We start from the raw sequence: 21,555 nt of genomic DNA on the forward strand, positions 1-21,555 counted from the left end.
TCGCCTCAATTATGCATAAAATCACAAAACCATATTCTTTTTAAATTTAAATGTTATCACGGGGTCAAACGAAACCATCAAAGCGCACAGATAATAAGATACAACAGTGTCCCAGTGTTTGTGGGCGTGACACCCACTTGTTTTTGCAGAGCACCCCATAATTTGACAGGATGAGAAGATAAGATAAGACATTATTGATCCCAAGGGAAACTCACACTTCACAGCAGCACAAAGAAAGGCTAAAGAGGTAGGGAAATAGATATGTAACATTTTAAATTAAATAAATAAATCAGAAATTACATTTAAACTCTGCAACCTTAATTGAGGTAGTTCAGCCACTTTGAGACATAAATGATAAAAAATAAAATATATGGAAATAAATAACAGTGATATATATCATATATGGGGAAATATAAAATGCACACAGTATAATAATAAGAACAATAATAATAATAATAATAATAATAAACTCAAAGCCCACTGACTAGCTTTTTAATGTGGAACAGTAATATCAATATTATAACATAAGGAATATAGTATAGATAGTGTAATATATGAAATACTTCAGTACAACTAACAACCATAATAAGAATAATAACAATATTACAACAATAATAAAAAAAGAATACAGTATTTGTAACTTATTTAATACTTTATCATGTTTCCACAGTTACATTTCTTTTTGAACACTATTTTATTTTATTTGCCCATATAGTAACATAATTTTCATTACAGCACCATCTCGACTGTTTGCCCTACAGGTATGGGACTCATAAATAGCCACCCATGGGTGATTAGAGTGCACCACAGAGGTGTAACATATTTATACAATGTGTCATGATTGCCAACCATGCAAATCAGCAGCGGTGGCATCGGAAATGGACTGTACCAAGAGGCAGGGGGACGCTGGAGGATCCTCGGTAGGGTTTATGTCTTTAAAAATCTAATTTCACGTCCAGGACATCTTTTTAGTGTGTAACGTCAAAAGAAAAACGTAATGTGGTTTATTGTTGTGGATTAATGTAAACTGTCGCTTTCTGTATTCCCCTCTCCTCTTTGAATTCCCCCTCCGGTGAAAGCCCCAGTGTCTGAGCGTGTGGTAGGGACTGTCATCCTGCCTGGCCGCCCGGTTTTTAGGAGAGGATAAGTTGGCAAAGGGATGTGACTGCGATGATGGCGCTGCAGCTGAAGAACGGGGATGCAGCGTACTACCAGAGTGCGGATTACTGCAGAAATTACACCTCGCCGCCTGTCAGCTACGGTGACAGCAACCATTATCTTGCCCGATTGCCAGGTAAGGAGAGGCTTGCCATACAGGATCTCCCCTCTGACTGTCAGCGGGCTTATGCGCTAATGTGCAGGGATGGAGAAAATCCAACCAGAGACATTTGCAGATGGGGAAGGTGGATGTTGAAACCGGTTGCCTTGGTGCTGCTGTCATCACCATAATGTCATGTAGAGGGGTGCACCAGCTATCATTCTGTTCAGTTTATAAAGCATGGATGCTGCGATGCAAAATCTGAGGTTTGTCGAGATACTCTAATGGTCTCTTGTAACCTGCTGTAGGAGAGCTCCAGGGAGACTTCAGGTTTTGTGCTGATGTCTGCTGGCTGTAATTTGAAACAGTGTGCAGCCTCAATGCAATGTTCACTTTCATCCCTGGTGTATGGCAGTTAATCAAGTGGCTGTCAGAACAAGGGAACGCTGCTGCTCCCTTCGCTGCATTGCTTGATCTACACAGATGATGGTAACATGTGGCAATTACACAGTAAGTGTTTTTTCATTGCACCTGCACAGGCAGGCGATACTGTTGGTTTTTAAGGAGCTTGAGGCCATCATGTATCATGGTCATGTTGCTGCATGGATGATTCAAATTTACAGGATGAGAGGGTTCAATCCACCTGGTAATGTTCATTTTTATTGCACAGACTGCATGAAGTCTTAGACTGAAGTCAGTGGAAGTTATTGTAATTAACTGGGTGTCAAATGTATACAGTGCTGAAATGAGTATCTCATTAAAGAGGATGTTTTTGATCATTTTTGTGAACCATCAGTCATTTATGTCATCATATACGTGAAGATAACAAGGATTTACTAGATTAAAAGAACAAAACTGAGCATTTGCTTGTCTTTCTCTGTTTTGTCTTATTTCATAGCTTTTTGCCAGCCAGAATAAGCAATTGATAATTGCTAATCAATACAGAAATAACAGCCTAATGCATAGGCAAGGTGACTGGTGCTCACAGTCTTTAAATAAGTATATGCTCACTTTATGTTAATAATCATCATGAACGACATTGAAATCTTTAGTGTTGCAGAAATATAAAAGTTTATGTGTTACTGGAATGTTACAGTAAGTAAATTGCTAAGTACAGTAAGACATATGTGGTTTTTGCTGTTTTCTGCGGTCGTCTTGTGCCCATTGAAGCAGACGGAATAAGTGCAGGAGGCATGTGCTTCTCATTGCTCCATAATTGATGTGACACAAGACAGTACGGCAAGAGAAACTCTAGAGAAAATGAAGACTTGGCCTATTTAGAGATTCTCGGTGGAGGACATGATATTATCAGACAGAGTGATGAACTAATGAATAACTTCTGAGATTTTTTTCCCAACTCTGGCTGATTCTTGTGAGACGTGGAGAACAACATCTCTGATGAACATTACCGTGTTGTCAATCTCTTGATCAACTGCCTTCTGCTTCAGGGCGATATTACATAAGCCCGACTTTGACTTGCAAAGTTGATTCCTCTCCAAAAACCCAAATGCAAAACAACAAATATGTTTTTGACTTTGCAGCAAGGCCCACTGCTGTGAACATGCACACAGTATGTGCTGCAGCTCTGTAGATTGCACTTTATGGGCTTGGATCTGGGTCTCTCAGGAGGAGGAGGACAAAACTGACCTTGGCCCATCTAGCTCACATCAAACCTATGGAGAGGTATCAGCCCTGTTTTCAGCCACAGTAAAGGCTACATTAAGTCGTGATGCACAGTAATTTGACAGCATCACCGCGAGTTGAGGAAGAGGTCAGGAAAGAGAAAACACTCGGTGGTGGGGAGGCAGTGTTGGAGAAATAGTTCACAGTGATGTCTTCAAGCTCACATCATATTGTAACAGATATACAATAAATGCGCACATAGTTAGTCATCTATTTTGTGGTGGCACAATATGTACTCTGAACTATCTAATGGTATGATATCAAGCAAAAAGAACCAGTCGCCCTTTGTGCTTATAATTGTGGCTGCGGTGAGGCTTCCGGACTGCTGTGCAGGCTGTCTCAATCGGGGTTGAAGAGTTCTCATGAGGCTGCTGCTGATTAGGTTGATGATGGGCTGTATGTAGAACTTGATTGGTGGCGTTTATAGTGATCATTGAGGAGGTGTCTGAATGAAAAATATGAATTTATATGAATATTTAAGGCACAAACTCAAAACATGCTGTATTGTACTACCTCTTAGGCCATGTTTAACCTTTGAATGGGTACAATATCTTCATTTAAAACCATGTTTTCCCTGTTTTGCCTTCATCTTTAATACAAAAGCTTTCATTGCTAGGATATTTCCGCAAATGACTTTAAGTGTGTCTGTGACTTCTCTTTAGATTTTTTGCTTATGAAGCTTGAGGTCCTGTTAGAGCTGCTTTCTTTTAACTGTCCACTCACAATGGCCAGTTCAGACCAGCTTCTTCTAATGTTTATTGTCAATAAATCACTATTGCTGCTCCCTGCCAGAGAATATCTCTTAAGAAGGAGCTCCTAAAAACAGCAAATATACAAGCTCTTTTTAGCAGGATCTGTCTAAACAGCACTAGCAATGGCAATACACAGTGAAACTGATATTTATTTACACAAAACTGCTGCATATTGGCAACCCCTCCAGCCCTGCTGACTCTCCCACAGTCTCATCTTGCAGTTGACAGGACTGTAAGGTCAGTGCCTTGTCTAGCATACCTTTCTCCTGAGGTCAGCCAGGCCAGGTGACAGACAGGCGGCCCGACAGACTGGACAGACAGACTGACAGCGAGCAGCAGTCGGAAACACAAACACCTCGGGATGTTATTTTGGGTCCATGAATCATTGCCATTGGGCGTCCAAGTGGATTCCAGATAAAAGCTTCCAGCATGGGGAGTTTTGAGACAGCTGTTGGCCTATTACTGACCTGACAATATATGCTGTTATAAACACACACACACACACACACACACAGAATGGAGCATTAGAGCAGCACAAACGATCACACAGAGAAATCAGCACACTGCCTTCTCTAATATAATGCTCTTTCTTCTTTTTTCTTATACATACATGCCCAGGTCTACCATGCATGCATACACACACACACACACACACACACACACACACACACACACACACTACATCAGTCTATTCAAGCAGTCACACTTGAGGCTGTGATCTCTTCGGATCAAAGAAGCTTGAGGAGTTTTTATTGTCACTGTCACCGTTTGTGTGTATGCACATGCATGTGTATGTAACGTCCCGTATACATGACTGCAGGCGCTGCAGGCTCAGCCTAATCTTTCTCATGCCCACTGGAGTGTGAAGCTCCTCTGTCCGAGAATGTGTTTCCATTTGCCCATCTCTTTACATCCCTCCTGCCTCAGGGCTTCGAGGAAAAAATGCTTCTTCTCTTAGTGTCACTGTACATCACTCAGTTGATTTTCACCAAGTCCCTCTTCAGTGTCCATTTGATGATCTGTCAATAGACAGTATCCACGTAAGTCAGTATCTGAAGCATCATCAGCACTCTAATCTACTGCAAATCACATGTTTATCGACCAGTTCACACACACATATTCACGTGACAGGTGCTTGCTATCTGCTACTCAGTTTAGACATTCACATGCACAGACGCAGCAATTGGGGTTCAGTATTCTTGCCCGAGGATACTTTGACATGTGGACCAGAGGTGCGAGAGATTGAATCCCCAATCGTCTGATTAGTGGATATCCTGCTCTGCCTCCTGAGCCAGTCTGCTTCAGTCTGTTAGCCAATGAGATATCTTAAAATACATTTATAGATTTCAGTGGAATTTGGTGTACATATAAGCAATATGAGCCCAGTGTCTGGTGCCATTTAGAAAGCAGATTCTTTGCATATAATGTCTGAACTGTGTGGCATTGACTCAAAATTCTGGATTCCTTGTTTTAAGATAAACCTGCCACAAGAGATCCCACCCATGTCTACCTCAACAGATTAAATTTGATTGCATCATTATTCATTGCTCATCCTGTAAACTAAACCAAATTTGGTACATAACAAATTTGGATGATCCCAATTACTATCATGGACTGTCAGGGCTTGTATATATTTTGATTCAGAGCCAGATTTAGATGCAGAGTAATAAGACTGTGAACTGATATGATACTTAGAGCTTAACACAAACTGCAGGCGAGGCTGATGGGAATCCCATCGTTTTTTTTGCAGGGATTTGTTCACAAACTGTGGTATCAGACAAAATGAAAAATTGACGTGATGATGGCGCGAGATAAAAAGTCAGAAACTGAATGTCTGAACCAAATTTTGTGGCAGATCATCCAGTAATTGTTTGAGATATTTTCCTGGATAAGTGAAAATGTTGTCATTCTGCTGGTGCTAGATACGTCATTACGATCCATCCTGTGTGGACCATAAATACCAAATCTCATGACAATCAATCCAATAGCTGTTGAGCTATTTTAATTTGGATTGAAGTGGTGGACCAACCAGCCCACGTGGCTAAAAACTTCTTAATATGTTCTATCATTGCAGGAACATTCTGAATACTTTCTGGTTTCCTTGAATATAGTAGTACTAATGCCCATACAACACTTTTTCCCACATCAAGGGTACTGAATTTCCTTGCAGGAAATGTCTTTGATTTCAATCTCTGCCCCCGTCTAAAAGAAAGGCATCTGCCTCTGTTCACAGGCCCGGAGACCATGTTGAAACCTCCCCTGAGTCTCTTCAGCCATCCCCAGCAGCCTTTCCACCACATGGACTCTCTGCACCAGCTGGGACCTCCGCCAATGGCGCCTACGCAGCCTCTCGGTCCACCACCTCTTGCCCCTGCTCAGGCAATGGGACCCCCAACTATGGCTCCCACCCAGACTCTAGGCCCCCCTCCCATGACTGCTACTCACACGTTAAGACACCCACCCATTACCCCACCACACAGCTTAGGCCCCCCTCCAATGGCCCCAGCTCAGCCACTAGGGCCTCCACCAATGGCACACACCTTGGGGCCCCCACCTGTTGATCACACACAAGCTATAGTGCCTCCAACCATGGACCTCATACAACCGTTGGGGCCTCCACCTCTGAACCCTGCCCAAGCACTGGTGCCCCCACCTGTAGTCGCGCCCGGAGCCGGCCGATTCCCCCTCCCTCCCAGCCCCATGTCCTCCCCTCCTGCTCCAGGCCCTGACCCTTCACACCTCCCCCCAAGACCCCCAGGACCAGCTCTAATTCCAGCCCCGATGTCCTGCCTCATCCCTGGTCCTCTGCCGGGTCAGGCTGCCCCAGCAAGCGAGCAGCCCCAGGATGAGGGCTCTCTGCTGGGGATGGAGGAGCAGGAAGACTCTCTGGGGTTGGGGGAACTGTGTAAACCACTGTACTGTAAACTCTGCAACGTTACCCTCAACTCTGCTCAGCAGGCACAAGCTCACTACCAGGTCAGTTGAAATCCACATGTAAGAAACATGTTAAATATTAAGATAAATAAATAAATAAATACATATCTCTTTATCTGTCTGTTTAGGGGAAGAACCACAGTAAAAAGTTAAGAAATTTCTACGCTGGCAGTCAACAGCCTCCAGCCATCAGAATCCCAGAAGTCGTCGAGGCAGCTGGCCAGACATCCCTCAGCTCAGGATCAAACGACAGTGACGCAGGCAGGCAGGTCAGATCCAAACTCAGCACCAGCCTACCTAAATGCTACAGTTTTAGTCGAGAACGTGGGTGGACTGCTGCTGAAGTGGCCAGTCTGCTGATAGAGGTAGTTTCCCTGTGAGGAGGCGGTAAGGAGCTGCACAGTCATTCTGTTTTATTTGGACAGCGGAAACTCATCATCTTATCACCACTGAAGAATTTACTGTCTCTACACATTCTGCTGCAATTAGATTATTATACATAATACATTTTATTGTGATGCTACATCGTCTCAGAGTTAAACAAGGCTATGTATCAAGTGACAATGTGAAAACAATTTAATGATGTGACCCGGATCCTACGTTGTGATGTATCTACTGAGAATTATCTTCTGAATCAGCAGCTCCCCTCGGCTTTACAGAGCTTTATGGTGAGTTTCAGCTCAATAGTTAGCCTTCTGGCCCACCATTTTACTGTTTTGTTTCACTCTTACTACTCTCGTGGTGTCGTTTTCAGCTGTAACAGGCATCAAACAGCAAGCAAACAAGTTAGAGACTAGCTGGTGAACACACTGAAACATTTAGCAGCTAGCAGATATTTCCCTCAGGAGTTGGTGCAGACCAAAATCAGAGCTAAAAGGACAATTAAGATTTGACCTAAATTTACAAGGCAACCAGAAACACAACTCCAAATGAATGATAATGTTGTTTTGTAACTGCTAAATGTGAAGATTAACAGCTGTTTGCTAACAAGGTCGCCATATCAACTTGAAGATCATGTCATGTCATGTCAATGTTGATACTTGTTCCTGCTGTCCCGAGGTGGCCAAGAAAATCAGTTATTGATGGTTTGAGGTTATACCATGTCATTGAAACATTAGTCTGACTCAGACGTAGTGGACTGAGACTGTAGCTACAAGCCTGTCATTTCGGCTAGCATTCTCCCTTCCTTCTGCTATTTGCATGTTACCATTTACAAATCTTCTTCGCGACCGGAAACAACAACCTCTGAGTTAGCAACTTACACACTGAAAATGGCATGTTTTGGTAAAGATTTGGATTGTGCAACAAGGCATGCCTGCATTGTTGTTTTGGTGAATTGTTGTAAAGACCTGCAGTGAGTAAAACAACACACCTCGGAAAAGCCCACACTCCACATGCCCGAGACTCTCATGCCTGATGGTGATCCATTTTCTGACATGGCTAGCTGGAGTTTATTTGCCACGCCTTGTAACTCTGGCAGCAGCATGTGCCAGGGACATTATCTTGGAGAATATACAGATTCATCCACATGTGATATGATTGTAGTAATGTTCTGCTAGAGCCGTGTATAGCCAGCAAATTGTCTGGGGTTTTAACGGGTTTAGTGAGCTCATCCAGAGCTTAAGTACAGTCATGCTTCACCTCTAGGGCACCAATTATCAAATTATGTCTGTCTTTCTTATCACTAAAAGTTGAATCACATGGCATATGACTGTTAATGTTTTGTGGTGGTTTCTTTTGCACTGACATTTTAATGACTGGGCTCGCCTCCCCACGTGCAAATGTTTCACCAAAACAGGTTCACCTCTGACACTATTATGCAAGATCACTGTCACTGCATTCGGGCTTAGCACCACCTAAGAAGACTGTGACTGATCTGAAGAAACCCAAACAAGCCAGAGCGATTAGATAAGCGGTGATTCCAGACCTTTCTCTAGCCCTGACACATCGCTTTGGAGTTAGGTCTGGCTACGCAGTGCTTGTTTTGCTGTCATCATTGTTCACTTTTGATAAAAACGTCAACTAAACACATGAACAAATTACAAATCTGCCAGCACACAACTTTACAATTTAGATCTCAGGAAATTTTGTACCTGTAACTGTCCTTTTTGCACATGACTGTATTAAGCCTTAAAAGTGTAAATATAATGGGCAACATAACCTGAAATTGTCTGTTGTTTTCATTATCTTTTAAAAATGTCAAACTAACAATATGACTATTTTGGACCTAAGCTCTTAGATGTGATTTCTGTAATGATTTAATTCCTTGCATTGGTGTATATTTTCTGTTGAAAATTCTTCTCTTCCTCCAACTAGATCTAAAAATGTATTGTCTTTCTCAGTGTTTACTCCCTAACTCCTCTCACCACGTATACTGTACTGCTTTGTCCTGTGTCTGCAGGCGCAGTACAAGGGGGCGACCCGGGTCATCTTGGCCACAGAGAATGACTATTGTAAGCTGTGTGACGCCTCCTTCAGTTCACTGGCAGTGGCACAGGCCCACTACCAGGGCAAGAACCATGCCAAGAAACTACGGCTCGCTGAGGCCCAACAGAACTCCAATAACATGTAGGTTTAAGTAAAGAATTTTTTCTTGCAAGGTAAGAGGTCTCATCCTTATTTAGCTTTATATTGGCCTAGCATTTATCTTTCAAATCTTCTGAGAGCCACAACTGATTTAAGGTCTCCAAACCAATATGAATTTGAAGTCATATTTTGTTGTATGCCTCATTTATGTTAATCTGAATGACCTGAGAAGATATACAGATATAACTGAAGATATAACTGTCTAGTTTGACTTTCTCCCAAATACAAAGTTGAGAAAAATAGCTGGTTTTGGCTTTGTTGATTATGGAACGAGCCAAGCTGAAAGTGTGGAAACACATAGCCAGATGATGTGGCTTACTCATCTTTTGGATACAACTGAAGTGACTGTGACTCTGGCTCTGCCTGTTTCAGGGAAGGCAGCAGCGAGACAGCCCCAAGAAGAAACAGGAAAGATGGCAGCGAGTACAGACTGGTGAAAAACCGCCGCAGCCCACAGCTACCTGCTTCCATGCCAGGTAAAATATTAAAAAATAAATAAATTACACCTTTAAAAACAGAGACACTCACTGACATAGACCTAGATGCAAACTCATGTTTTGAACTGTTAATGTTAAACTGTTAAACAGTATAACACACGAACCCAACAGTGGCTATTTTTGTGGTTTATTGGTGAAACAATGAACAATCCCATATCAGCTACACTAACGAGCTACTGTTAGCAGCTGATGTTGCCCCATTAAGAAATCATAACCACAGAAAATATTACATCTGACCATATACAAAAAGCTATGTAAAAGAAACAATCAGCAGTCAACTGTTCCTTTGTCCTGGTTATTTCTTTTGTATTTGGATTATTTTGGGTTCAAAGAAAATTTAGCTCTCAGTAATCCCTTTGCACTGGCATCCAGAACTCCATGCTAAAACTGTGCTGCACAGTGAGCAACTGCACAGCTATACGGCCCATGGCTGCTCAATTTATTTTAATGTGCTATAATCCAGAATGACCTCTACACACATAGCGTATACATACAATGTATATACTGTACTGTATGCTGGAAAGTCAGCTTTGCTGCACATAATGCCGCCATGAGCTCCAATAGCTCACTGAGCTGTAGTGGATCCCCTGGGGGAGAGAAAAATTCCAGATCTACTGATGTCAGAATACGTCAGTGAAGTAAACTGCTGCAGCTGGTTAAAAAGATATGATGAACACTAGAAAATACTAAACATGCTATTCCTAAGGCTGCCCCATATGGAAACTCTGAATTGAAAACAGACTTTTTTGTGTGTATCATGAAAAAGTCAGCTTTTTATCTGACACCTAACTGGTGTCTTTCAGTGGCCTACACCAGATGTTACATTTTTCTTTACTAACAGCCTTTTAAGGCAGCATTTCTTGGCTGTAGCAGCAGTTGACACCGTGCAGATAAAGCTAAGAAATACTGTTGTAAAAAGTGGACTATTTCACCCAGTGTTTGTTATTTAATTTTATTTTATAGACTTATTGGAGCACCCACTTATCAACCTCCTTGGGTGTTTTGGAAAAGCTGACATGAAGCTGCACTATGAGAGTAACATGGCTGTGCACATTTTACCAGTTTTTTATTTGACACAGGGTTAGCCGACATCATTTTTGGCTGAAAGCTAGTTTTAACTTTACCATGTTGCCTGTGTGTTAGTGTAGTGTGAGTGTCTGCTTTCGACCTTTGTGTGTGTGTGAAAACAGATACAGAGTAGATAACGTCAGACTTTCTGCTGACGTCAAACAACCATCTCCTTCTTGCCGCTATGTGTCTGTCTTTCCACAGACAAAAACAGTAAGACCTCGGATCAAGATAATTCAGGATAAATCATAAAGTAGAGCCAATTCACTTCCTCTCTCACTCTCTCTCTCATCCACTCTCTTTTTCACACACACACACACACACACACACACACACACACACACACCACAACGTTCTGCTGATTTAATCAGTTTTCTTGATGGACAAATCCCAAAATAGCTGCACTCTCTCCTGCGGTTGCCTTCTCGCTGTCTTTGTATCTCTCTCTCGAATCTCCTTCTCATTTTTCTACTGTGTAACACACACACACACACACACACACACACACGCACAAACAAGCAATACGCTTTCCAATGATCCACCTAGTTGTAATCCCAGATGACTTGTGTATCTTTATCACACACATCAGTGATATACCAATGTAAGTGTGTGATGCTGGACTAGCTTTGGGTGTGTCCCCAGCCTAAAATTTGACGTGGAAAACATCTAATTTGTGCTAAGATGAGTGGTGAATGAATCAATTTTAGTAATCAGCTGTGTAAGTCATTTATCGAGCAACAAGACTTTGGTCGCTATTTAAAAGATCTATAGCACATGGTCTAAAGTGCATGCTGTAAGTGCATATAGGGTGTGTCCAGCCACATTTGCTAGTTAAATGGTGCATAATCTGAGTGCAACGTAAGGAGTAAGGGGCAAAGGGGTGTTAGTTAGCCCCTTCATTAATCATAGGTGTGTTTTTGGTGTAACATGAAACTGTAGTTGTAAACTTGATGGAGGAAACAGAACTAAACTTTTAGCTTCTGAAATAACCAATGAATTTACGCTGCTACTCATGCAATCGGACAGTGGCTCTGTAGCTCTGCTGTGATCTCTGCTACGTTGATATTTTAGATAATGTCAGCCATATTTGTCTTTTTTATGTATTATTTCACCCACCTGTAACCCATCTGCACGTCCCTGTGTGTGTAACAAGGAGATTGTATGCACGTTGTGAACATAGACTTTATAAAGATGGTTGTGAACCAGCCAATGTAGGCGTGGTCTTACTTTCTGAATAATGCACCCAAAAATGCACTCACTTCCTTAGGGTGACCATATTTTGATTTCCAAAAAAGAGGACACTCGGCCTGGCCACGACATAGCCTACTTAAATGATACTCGCAGTTTACTCAAAGATGCCTTATAATTTTATTATATATAAAGTTTATATGTATGGATAGAAAATTCAGTTATATTACAAAATAATATCTCTCAAAGACAGAAATTCAGATAGGCCCCAATAGGAGACACATACACACACTAGAGTGTGGCGAACCGAGCCCGACGGTACCCGACAGGTCAGGCCGGGTTTGGTAAAAAATGTAGCTATAAATTGTATTCGGGCTCGGGTCGGATTCGGTCAGCTTTCAGTGAACATGTAGTGTAAAAATAAATAAAATCCTATTGTCTGTCCTGTGTATTGCTTGGGCACTGTTATTTACGTGACAAGACCTGAACATAACACACACACACACACACACACACACACACACATTGGCTGTTTGTTTCTACCTCTCCCCTCGCTGGAAGTCTCGGACCTCCAGCTGCCCGCCTCCGCCTTGATTAAAAGCTGAAAATAAAATAAAACAGGGAGACAGGTTTTTCCTATTTTATCTTATTTTGATATATTTCTCCCTCTCCTCTCGCTAGAAGCGTCGGACCTCCAGCCGCCCGCTCCCGTCTCAAACACGGAGGTCTCCCTTTCCGCTGAGCACGCCCGGCCTGTTAAATAGCCTGTAACCATAACAACTGTGTGACAGAAACTCAGTGCTTTGGTCATTAAATAATGTCGGGCTCGGTTCGGGTTCGGACAGAAATATGCGGCCCGTGCTGCACTCTAACACACACACACACAAACACACGGAAAACCGGACATTATCATCAGTTTATAAAAACCCCCCAGACGCCCCGGACGGGACGTGAAAAGTGGACATGTCCGGGCAAAAGAGGACGTTTGGTCAGTCTACACTTCCTGCTACCTAAAAATAGCAAACCATCAACAATGCACCTGACCACACCTCAATTTAAGACCTATTGGCAAACAAATTGGTGCAAGTACATTTGCTGGTTACACTGGAAACTAGCAATCAAAGTTGCGCTCCACTGGGTGCCACTTTGCGCCGGGTGTAAGACAGCGCTCTGTAAATCTACAGCCATGCTAATGGCTGTACTTAGGCATGGCAGTGTTTTAAGCTAAATGCTAACATTAGCATGTTCGCAATGACACTGTTAACACCCTGATGTGAAGCAGGTGTAATGCTGAGCATGTTCACCATCTTAGTTTAGCATGTTAACATCTCAACATTTTCTAATTAACACTAAACTCAAAGATAAGCTGAGGCTGAAGGGAATGTCATTAGTTTTGCAGGTAACTGATCATAGATGACTGTTACTACTAAATGTTAAAATTTTGATCTGACGGTGGCGCCAGAGGAAATGTTAAGGGAACACCAGAGTTACTACAATTCAGTCTAAGGGGGGCACGAATGTCCTTACCAAATTTGATGTTAGTTCATTCGATATATGCCAAGACATTTCACTCAAAACCACATATGTGAAACTCATGGTGGTACTAGAGGAAAAGTCAGGGGATCGCCATTTGTAGGCCTCTTCATCCTCTGGGCACCACGATTACCTGTTCCAAATTTCCTAGCAAGGCATGCAACAGATTTTTTTTAGTCTGGACTGAGAACCAACATTTGAATATATTTGGGTTTGGGACGCCTGGACAAAACAAGCAATTTTAAGACCTTGGACTTAAGAGAATGTTGTGCATTTTCACAATTTTCGGACATTTTATTCGCTAAATTTTGGCGTACCATTACAATAACTAATAACTCATGGTAAAATAATACCATTAGTCCTCCTCTGAATAATCTTCCAGCTGTCATGATAGACAAATCTGTTAAGAATCAGCCATTTAATGCTTAGCTACAATTTACTTCTTTCCTGTCTGTTGTCTCTTCTCTCTTCTCCCTTTAGGGCCGTACTACAACCCTAGACCGAGGCAGCGCATCCCCAGGGACTTGGCCATGTGTGTGACTCCCAGCGGACAGTTCTACTGCTCCATGTGCAACTGTGGAGCCGAGCAGGAGACGGACTTCAGGCAGCATCTTGAAAGCAAGCAGCACAAAGCAAAAGTGTCAGAGTTAAGATACCGCCATGAGATGGAGAACCTCGGCTACAGCTAAGAGACACAAGCGGGGAGAGGGGGGGTAGACCGAGATTAGAGTGGGACAGAATAGGTGGAGAGACAGTACAAATCCAAAATGCAGGAAAGCAAATACTACCCTGTGTTTGAAGGGCATATTTAGTGAAGGGATTAGCCCAAATGGCCTCAAGATCTTGTTGCAATTCATTTGATATACACTTAAATACTTAAATCCTCGTATTTGACATAATGTTCTACCATATGAAGCTATAATTGGATTTGATGGATTTATTTGATCTGGGTATTACTCTTGAAATTTAGTCTGTATTTTACAGCAGGCTGGAACATGTGCCCAGAGAACAGGAGTTTGTGGAAAGGGTGGATTTTTGATGGGGAAGTCAAAACGTCTCTTTTTTAAGACACTGGCACAGATCACGTTTTTAAACCCATCACCTTTTGTTATACTGTCTCTGGTCAGCCTTCCTCTGAGGTTTTGAGTAGGTTGTGCTCTGACTCAGGATCCAGGTGAATGCAAATGAATTGCAAGCAAATCTTGAGCTTGTGCAGGCTACAGGGGGAGAACTAGAGAGAGAGAACTAATGGTGCACGGAGTGCAAAAATAACAGGAGAGGAAGCACACTTAGGAAAGATGAGGACATCTAGAGAGTTCAAGCCATAGAAATAGAATGACTTTTTTTATTTCTCTGGCTCAAGCATTAAGAGAGAATGCAAAATGTGGAAAATAGAGAGAAAGTGGTTGGTGAGAGTAAAAGGAAGTATAGAGGGAAACACCTGAGGTCAGAACACGTCTCATCCTTGGGAACACAATCATCACCGAGGACAAAGTTTGAGACTTGTTTCAATTCCTGCGTGTGAATCAGCCCCACAGGTATTTTTCTACAGGCCCTACCGCAGGGACTTCAGGGCTGCTTAGTGACCACTGCGCTACAAATTCAACATCTTTAGAAAAAAACATCCAAAGCACTATTTGCTAATTTAAAACGACAAAGCACAACAAACATCTGGTAGAGGTGGTGGTGTTAGATGACTCTGTTAGCCTTAGCCGACCTCTTAGCGTAGTGGTCCTTTGGTGTGTATCAGGCTGAAGGCTACACCCCGGCTAGCCTTGTTTGTGCCTTTAGTGAGAATTAGGCTAAAGAGTAAACTTTGGCTAGCCATTTTGACATATAGTGGAAACCAATCTACAGTATTGATTGGGTTTTTCTATATTCTGTGTCTCTCTTCTTGTGATAAATCCACATAAATAATATGTACATATTCTCAAATGAGGTTATAGATGTAAATATAGGATGATATACAAAAATACTATTGATTCTTTGGTTAATGTTAGCCTAGCGTATCTTGTAAATACTCATAATCTATTTAATAATTATCAGGAATCTTGTACAAAGTGTGCACTGACTGAATGTCTGTCTCTGTATGTTTGTGGGTGGATTTTACCGTAGGCCCTTCTGTACCACTTTGTTCGATGCTCTTGTTCATTGGTAGAGTAACTCTGGTACCATCCGTCTCGTTAAAAACTGCTAGTCTCATCTTTGTGACTGTGCCGGAGAACCACATGCCAGGAGACATCTGACTTTGAAGCTTTGATTGAGGCAGGCCACAAGCTCAATCTTTGTATTGACAACACAGTCAAACTGGCACTGTGAGGGGGAGGGGGGGGGGCGACATTGGAAACTTGATGTTTGCAGCCGAAAGCATTTAACTCCACACCTCTAATTAGATTGCAAATTGCTGCTGAACGTGTGCACTGCTCATGGATGTTTCTGGTTGTAAGACATATCATTTAATTCTCCCAATCAATCTTGATTCCCAGAGGGGACATAACCAGGTTTTACTGCAGTGTGAAGCAGCTGCAGAGGAGTGACATGGATTTTCCCTGGATTTGTAAACAGATTGTTTTTGTTTTATGTTGTTTTGTTTTTTATTCCCTATGACTTCAGTCCAGCTGTTTTGCAGTGTTAAGCCCATCCTGAAAAGATCAGTTATGTAATCGGAGTCAAATTAGATTTTCTGCTTCTGTTTATTTGATTATCTGTTCCAGTTCGGTGGTGCTGAGCTGAACACAGTGCAGCCACTAAGACGTTTGGAGTAAGACAGTCATCCTTTAAACAACTGAAAGTGCACCGTGCCTTTAAGATTGGCTATCTCCATCTCTTTCAGAGATGACAATGACAGGATCTAAAATGCTACATTTTTATTGTTTGAAACAAACAGCTCTTGTCTTTTGAAATGTTATTTACAGACTGACGATTCTTTGATCCTTTAAATAGAAAAACAGATTTTATTTATGCTTCATAATCATTTTATGTGGAAGTTAAAATAATTCTTCTAGATTTTCAGATCTCAACATGTTTCACCTACACAGTATACACAAATAGAGTGGATCTGTAGTTTAAAAAAGAAGACAAACCTTCCTGTTTCACTTTAAATTTGCTTTTCTAACTTAAGTGCACACACACACACACACACACACACACACACACACACACACACACACACACACACACACACACACACACACACCACATGATTCAGTCAGTCAAAAGCCTGGTCTGGTCATGTAATCCAAGTTGTTATAAAGTGAAATAAAAGCGACACCCTGGTTTCGTTAGCTGTGGGGAGAGGCAGCTGCTCACATCCTCTATTTGTCTCTCGAGCACAATCACACACACCTGATCATACTCAGGAGAAAAGCACTTTGAGGACAACGCACTGTGGTGTGTAGGGATTTAAACATGCGAGAGAGGCACAGCCAGAGAGCCAGAGACAAACAAAAACATAGAAAATAACAGGCACCGCTGTTTTGTTAGCCCACTGTGCTGTATGGTGTAATAAAAAAGGAACAATGATGAGCTGATGAAAGCAGAGCTGTAACCAAAGCAGTGGGTGAGACACAGCTAGGAGTTCTTCGCATTAGACTGAACTGCAGTCTGTTAATAGCACTCCTCCTCCTCTTCCTAGAAATAACACTCTTTGTCTTACAAGAAACAATGGGTTCCATAACCTTTTATTATGTTGACAGGCTCACACTCCAAAGCAGCGACTGAACACCTTCAGCAAATACATGAAATAATGAACTGCAAAAGAATAGAGGAAATGAGGAGATCGTATGGCAGGCTGCTAACAGGCATCACCTAAAGAGCCCTTAAGACGAAACAATAGCCTGGAAACCTTTTTTGTTTCTGTTCAGTCATGTATTTGGATTCAATGAACCAATGGTTCCTGAACTTTTTGGCTCGGAACCCCTTAAAATATCCACCTGAGACCCCATCACAGGTTACGGCCTCAGTGTGAGCAACCAAAGATGAATGTTTACTGGTCAAAAATATTCAATACTATTTTCAATACTAGATGGTGATATTATCCAGTGCTAGATAGATATAACGAGAGTATGCCATGACAAAGGTGACTTTTCTTTCTGTAGTTAGGAACAGACAACAACAGAAGGAGTGTGAAAGGTTAACAATGAGAGAGAGCGAGAAAGTGCAGCAGGCACAGGTGTATCAATTCTGCACTGAAGCTCTTTATACTCGATATGTATCAAGAAAACTATATTTTTGACAACACTACTTTAAACAAGACGGGGCCCAAAAGCCCCAGAGTCCCCAGAAGTCCCAGGTTTATTCCATGCCAAACTATGTTAATTGAACAAAGTTTTGCATTGTTAGCTGATCTTGTCCTCTCCTGTCTTGTAGAGGAAGCACGTGTCAAAGCCAAGCTTTAAGACCTTTTCAGACTTGTTGCATATTCCTACAACAAATTTTGTTTAATCAAAAAACCTCGCTGAGATATTGAAAACCTTTTTTTTTCTTTTAAACATTTTTTATGTTGGCATTTTTCTGTTTTATTGGAAAGTCCATATTGAAAAAGCAAACAGGAGACAAGAGGAAGGAGAGAGGTATGACATGAAGCTAATGTTCCTGGCCCTGCCCTGACCATGTTGAGGTTATGTGGCATTCAACTGCACACTTGAAAACCAGGGCATTCGTCAGGTGGTATCATTCCAGCATATCAGTGTCTGGGTGAATTTTGAAGTTTCTACATATAGGTTGCTGGTTGCACTGTGTTAGATGGAACTTGGAGGCGACAGGATATATACACAATTTACTGTACAGAGGGTGGCAGCTGAAGGGTCAGCAAGGGCCCAACAGTATGTTTCTGCGCTTGGGACAGAGGTAACAGGTATAACAGGTACAGTTCAGCCTTGTGTCTAAAGCTCAAGGTGACAGTGTCCAGTATTTCTGGATAAACAACTTTGCGAAAAGTTGTAAAAAAAAACCAGACAAACATGATTTTGTGTGGCAGAGACTATACTCTCACTTAAATCATCTTGTGACCCCTCACACTTATCTTGGGACCCCAAGTTGGAAACCACTGGTCTAAACTATAAGGCATTTTCTTCTGCTTTGTTGTGATGATATTACAGCTATCACAGCAACAACTGTAGATTGGTGGAAAACACAAAAGACATAAAAACCCATTAAAGATCACTGGCCCTTCAGTGTATGAGTCAGACACTGAAGGAGGCCATCAACATATATAAATTTACAAGTGTTTCTCATAGTTAACATTTCACCCAAAGCCTCTTTGTTCATTTGAAGGCGTTTCAAAGAGACTCAAAAAGCGTCAATCTCATGGTATTTCCACTTGATTCAAGAACATCTTGAGAGCAGGAGGCCTTAATTGAAAAGAAATAAAATTGCCTAAAATAACATAGTAAACACCATTTGTAGTTAATGGGCTGAAACATGCCAAACCACCGGTAAACTTTTCCTTTTAAACAGGACTATTTTTGGATGGATATAGTTGCAGCTAAACACTATTCTGCATTTAAGGATCTTCACTGGTTGCACAAATGTTTTAAGCCAACAACCAAAAAATCCAATTGAAAAAACACTGTGGTAAATAAAGGCATCTAAATATGGCCATTAACTGTTAACAGGTTTAATATGTTGGCAATCGGCACTTTTATTTGCTCTGTGTTCACTGAAATTGATACGATTGCATTCATGCGTCAAGACTGTTGCGTTGTCGTATGGTCTGGTAACATGCTCAAATACCCGGGGTACTGTTTCTTTTGTTCTGTGACTGTAATAATATACTGAGAATTATTGGTTTCACTGTTATTAACCAATGCTGTTACCTGACTGCTGATGTGTTTCAGCACCATGACTTCAGTTGAACGTCAGTGCTTCATTGTAAATGACAGAGAAGTGTTACATATTGCACCGTATAAATTGTATCTGGTTTATTTTGTGCATGAGTAAAGTCATACTTAATAACTGTTGAAATGTTTCTAATTAGTGAGAGAAAATATGAAAGACAGGATGCCGTTCAAGAATGTTTTTTTTCTGAGGTTCGGTTGATTGGAAACGCTGTGCTGAATCTACAAAAGGGCATTGGAAGGATTAATGATTTTGCACTGAATATAAAAAGACACTTATAAAGGAAAGTATATGTTGTTTAGTTTAAGTAAAGACTTTGCTACCATTGTCATTATTTGCCTCTGAATAATTTGTATCCTAATGTTTACAAGGTGAGAAATTGAGGCTGTTATGGATGTGTATCATATCTGTAATTCTGTGTGTTTATCCATGTGTTGAACTGTTGGACTGACAGACCAGGGCAGATGGGCAACACTGTGACTATAACCTGTGAAAATTGCTTTGGCACAAATGATTTCATCAAAAAGATGTAGTAGCATTAGACACTGCCGGTTTGATTTTGAATACAACAAAGAGATGATGGACTTTGGCTTGTTGTTAAATGATTACAATGAGCCAAATTTTACAATTTTAAGGTCTACAAAATTTGGGTTCAGCACAAACTTTGCATCAAAGACAAATGGTATGTGAAATTACAGTGACAAATAGTCAATAGAAAGTGTTTAAATCAGTTGTCTGGAGAAAGCTGAATCCAGATTGTTGGGTCATGACTTTTCTGTTTATCTGAAATGCTTCTCAAGTCCAACCGTTGTAGGTACGAGGTATTTCCAGTAGCGTGGGACCATCCACTGTTAAAATAAAGGCATGTAAGAGTCTTTGCTTACAATCAGGTTCCCACAACAATAAGAACTAAAGAAGCTCTTTGGATAAACAGTGAAATGTTTTCAGTCAAACTCATGTCCAGGGACATAGTACAACCTGGATGATTGAGAAGGTCTTTTACATACGTCATTGGTTTTGTAGCAGGATTTGCAAAGTAGCTTCTGTTAAAGGCACAGTTTCAAAGTTTGGGTAGTACATCTCTTTAACTTTCTGACCATGAGTCTGAGATTGATAAGGACTGATGCCACTTTAATGCCCGTGAGTTGTTTAAGTGTGGAGCTAAAGCAGGGGGTTATTAGCTTAGCTTAGTTTAGCATAAAGAATAGAAACAGGGAAAACAGCCAGCCTAGCTCTGTCCAAAACTCAAAAATCTGCCAACCACACCTCTGAAGCTCATTAATTAACATGTATCTGTTTTTTTTGGTCTCAGTCATGGTCTTCATGGTTTTAGGAGAAGTTATGTAGTGTAGCTGTTTATAGACATATAACTCTTTGTCTGTCCAGCCAGCACTTTTGTGCGACTTCTCCCCTGACCTCTCCTTGAAAGTCGCCAGTTTCCCCACAGTAACTCCCCACAAATATTTGACCGTAAAGGTTCATTCTTGACCCGGGGATAGCTGTGATAATCTTTCAGCCTAAATCTTCTTGAAGAGCTGAGTAAGTAAACCTTGAGTTGGTCATGCATATTTGCTTCTAAGGTCAAGAAAATACCACCACTACCTCCTCATGCTCAAGTATTGTGCTATCATAGACGTCATAGGTCCTTAAATTTCTGAGAAGAGTCCAAAATTGCTGACGAGATGAAGGTTGTGGGATACAGCCTAAAGCCTTTGGAATACCCAATCAAGTGAATTGATTTAAGAACTGGTTTCATCACAGACAACATATGGTTGTTTTTTTTGTTTGTTTGTTTGTTTGTTTTTTGACAGAGTCAGGCTAGCTGTTTCCCCTTGCTTTATGCTAAGCTAAGCTAATCACCTCCTGGCTCCAGATCCATACTGAGCACACCACACAGACATGAGAGTGGTATCAATCTCTTCATCTAACCCTTGCCCACAAAGAGAATAGTGTCATTTCCCAAAACGTTGCACTGTTCCTGAGAAATTGTCTGCTTTTCCTGCATATGCTAAATATGCCTGTCCACCGCCACTGTACTGATTTATGTTACGTAATTACAACATATAGAATCGGTTATGCTTGTGTCACATGAAAAGCCCATATATCCTGGTCTACAGACTGAGCCAGTTTTGTACACTGACAGAATTCAGGACCACTCACCTCCATTTCCTGTCAGGGGGCTCTTAGCAGTGCCCCCTGCAGGACAGTATATACTCCT

The 21,555-nt window shown here is 41.4% G+C and overlaps 1 protein-coding gene across 1 annotated transcript; it reads left to right on the plus strand.

Annotated features, from left to right (window-relative positions):
- The first annotated feature begins 1,108 nt into the window (after window positions 1-1,108).
- Window positions 1,109-15,819, plus strand: zmat3 (zinc finger, matrin-type 3). Its single transcript, XM_049588760.1, has 6 exons — window positions 1,109-1,294; window positions 5,927-6,669; window positions 6,756-6,896; window positions 9,029-9,195; window positions 9,586-9,689; window positions 13,980-15,819. The coding sequence occupies exons 1-6, from the start codon at window positions 1,171-1,173 to the stop codon at window positions 14,186-14,188; spliced, it is 1,488 nt and encodes a 495-aa protein (XP_049444717.1). The 5' UTR covers window positions 1,109-1,170; the 3' UTR covers window positions 14,189-15,819.
- Window positions 15,820-21,555: the final 5,736 nt, after the last annotated feature.

The sequence above is a fragment of the Epinephelus fuscoguttatus genome, linkage group LG10 (assembly GCF_011397635.1).
Source record: "Epinephelus fuscoguttatus linkage group LG10, E.fuscoguttatus.final_Chr_v1".
Classification (NCBI taxonomy): Eukaryota; Metazoa; Chordata; class Actinopteri; order Perciformes; family Serranidae; genus Epinephelus; species Epinephelus fuscoguttatus.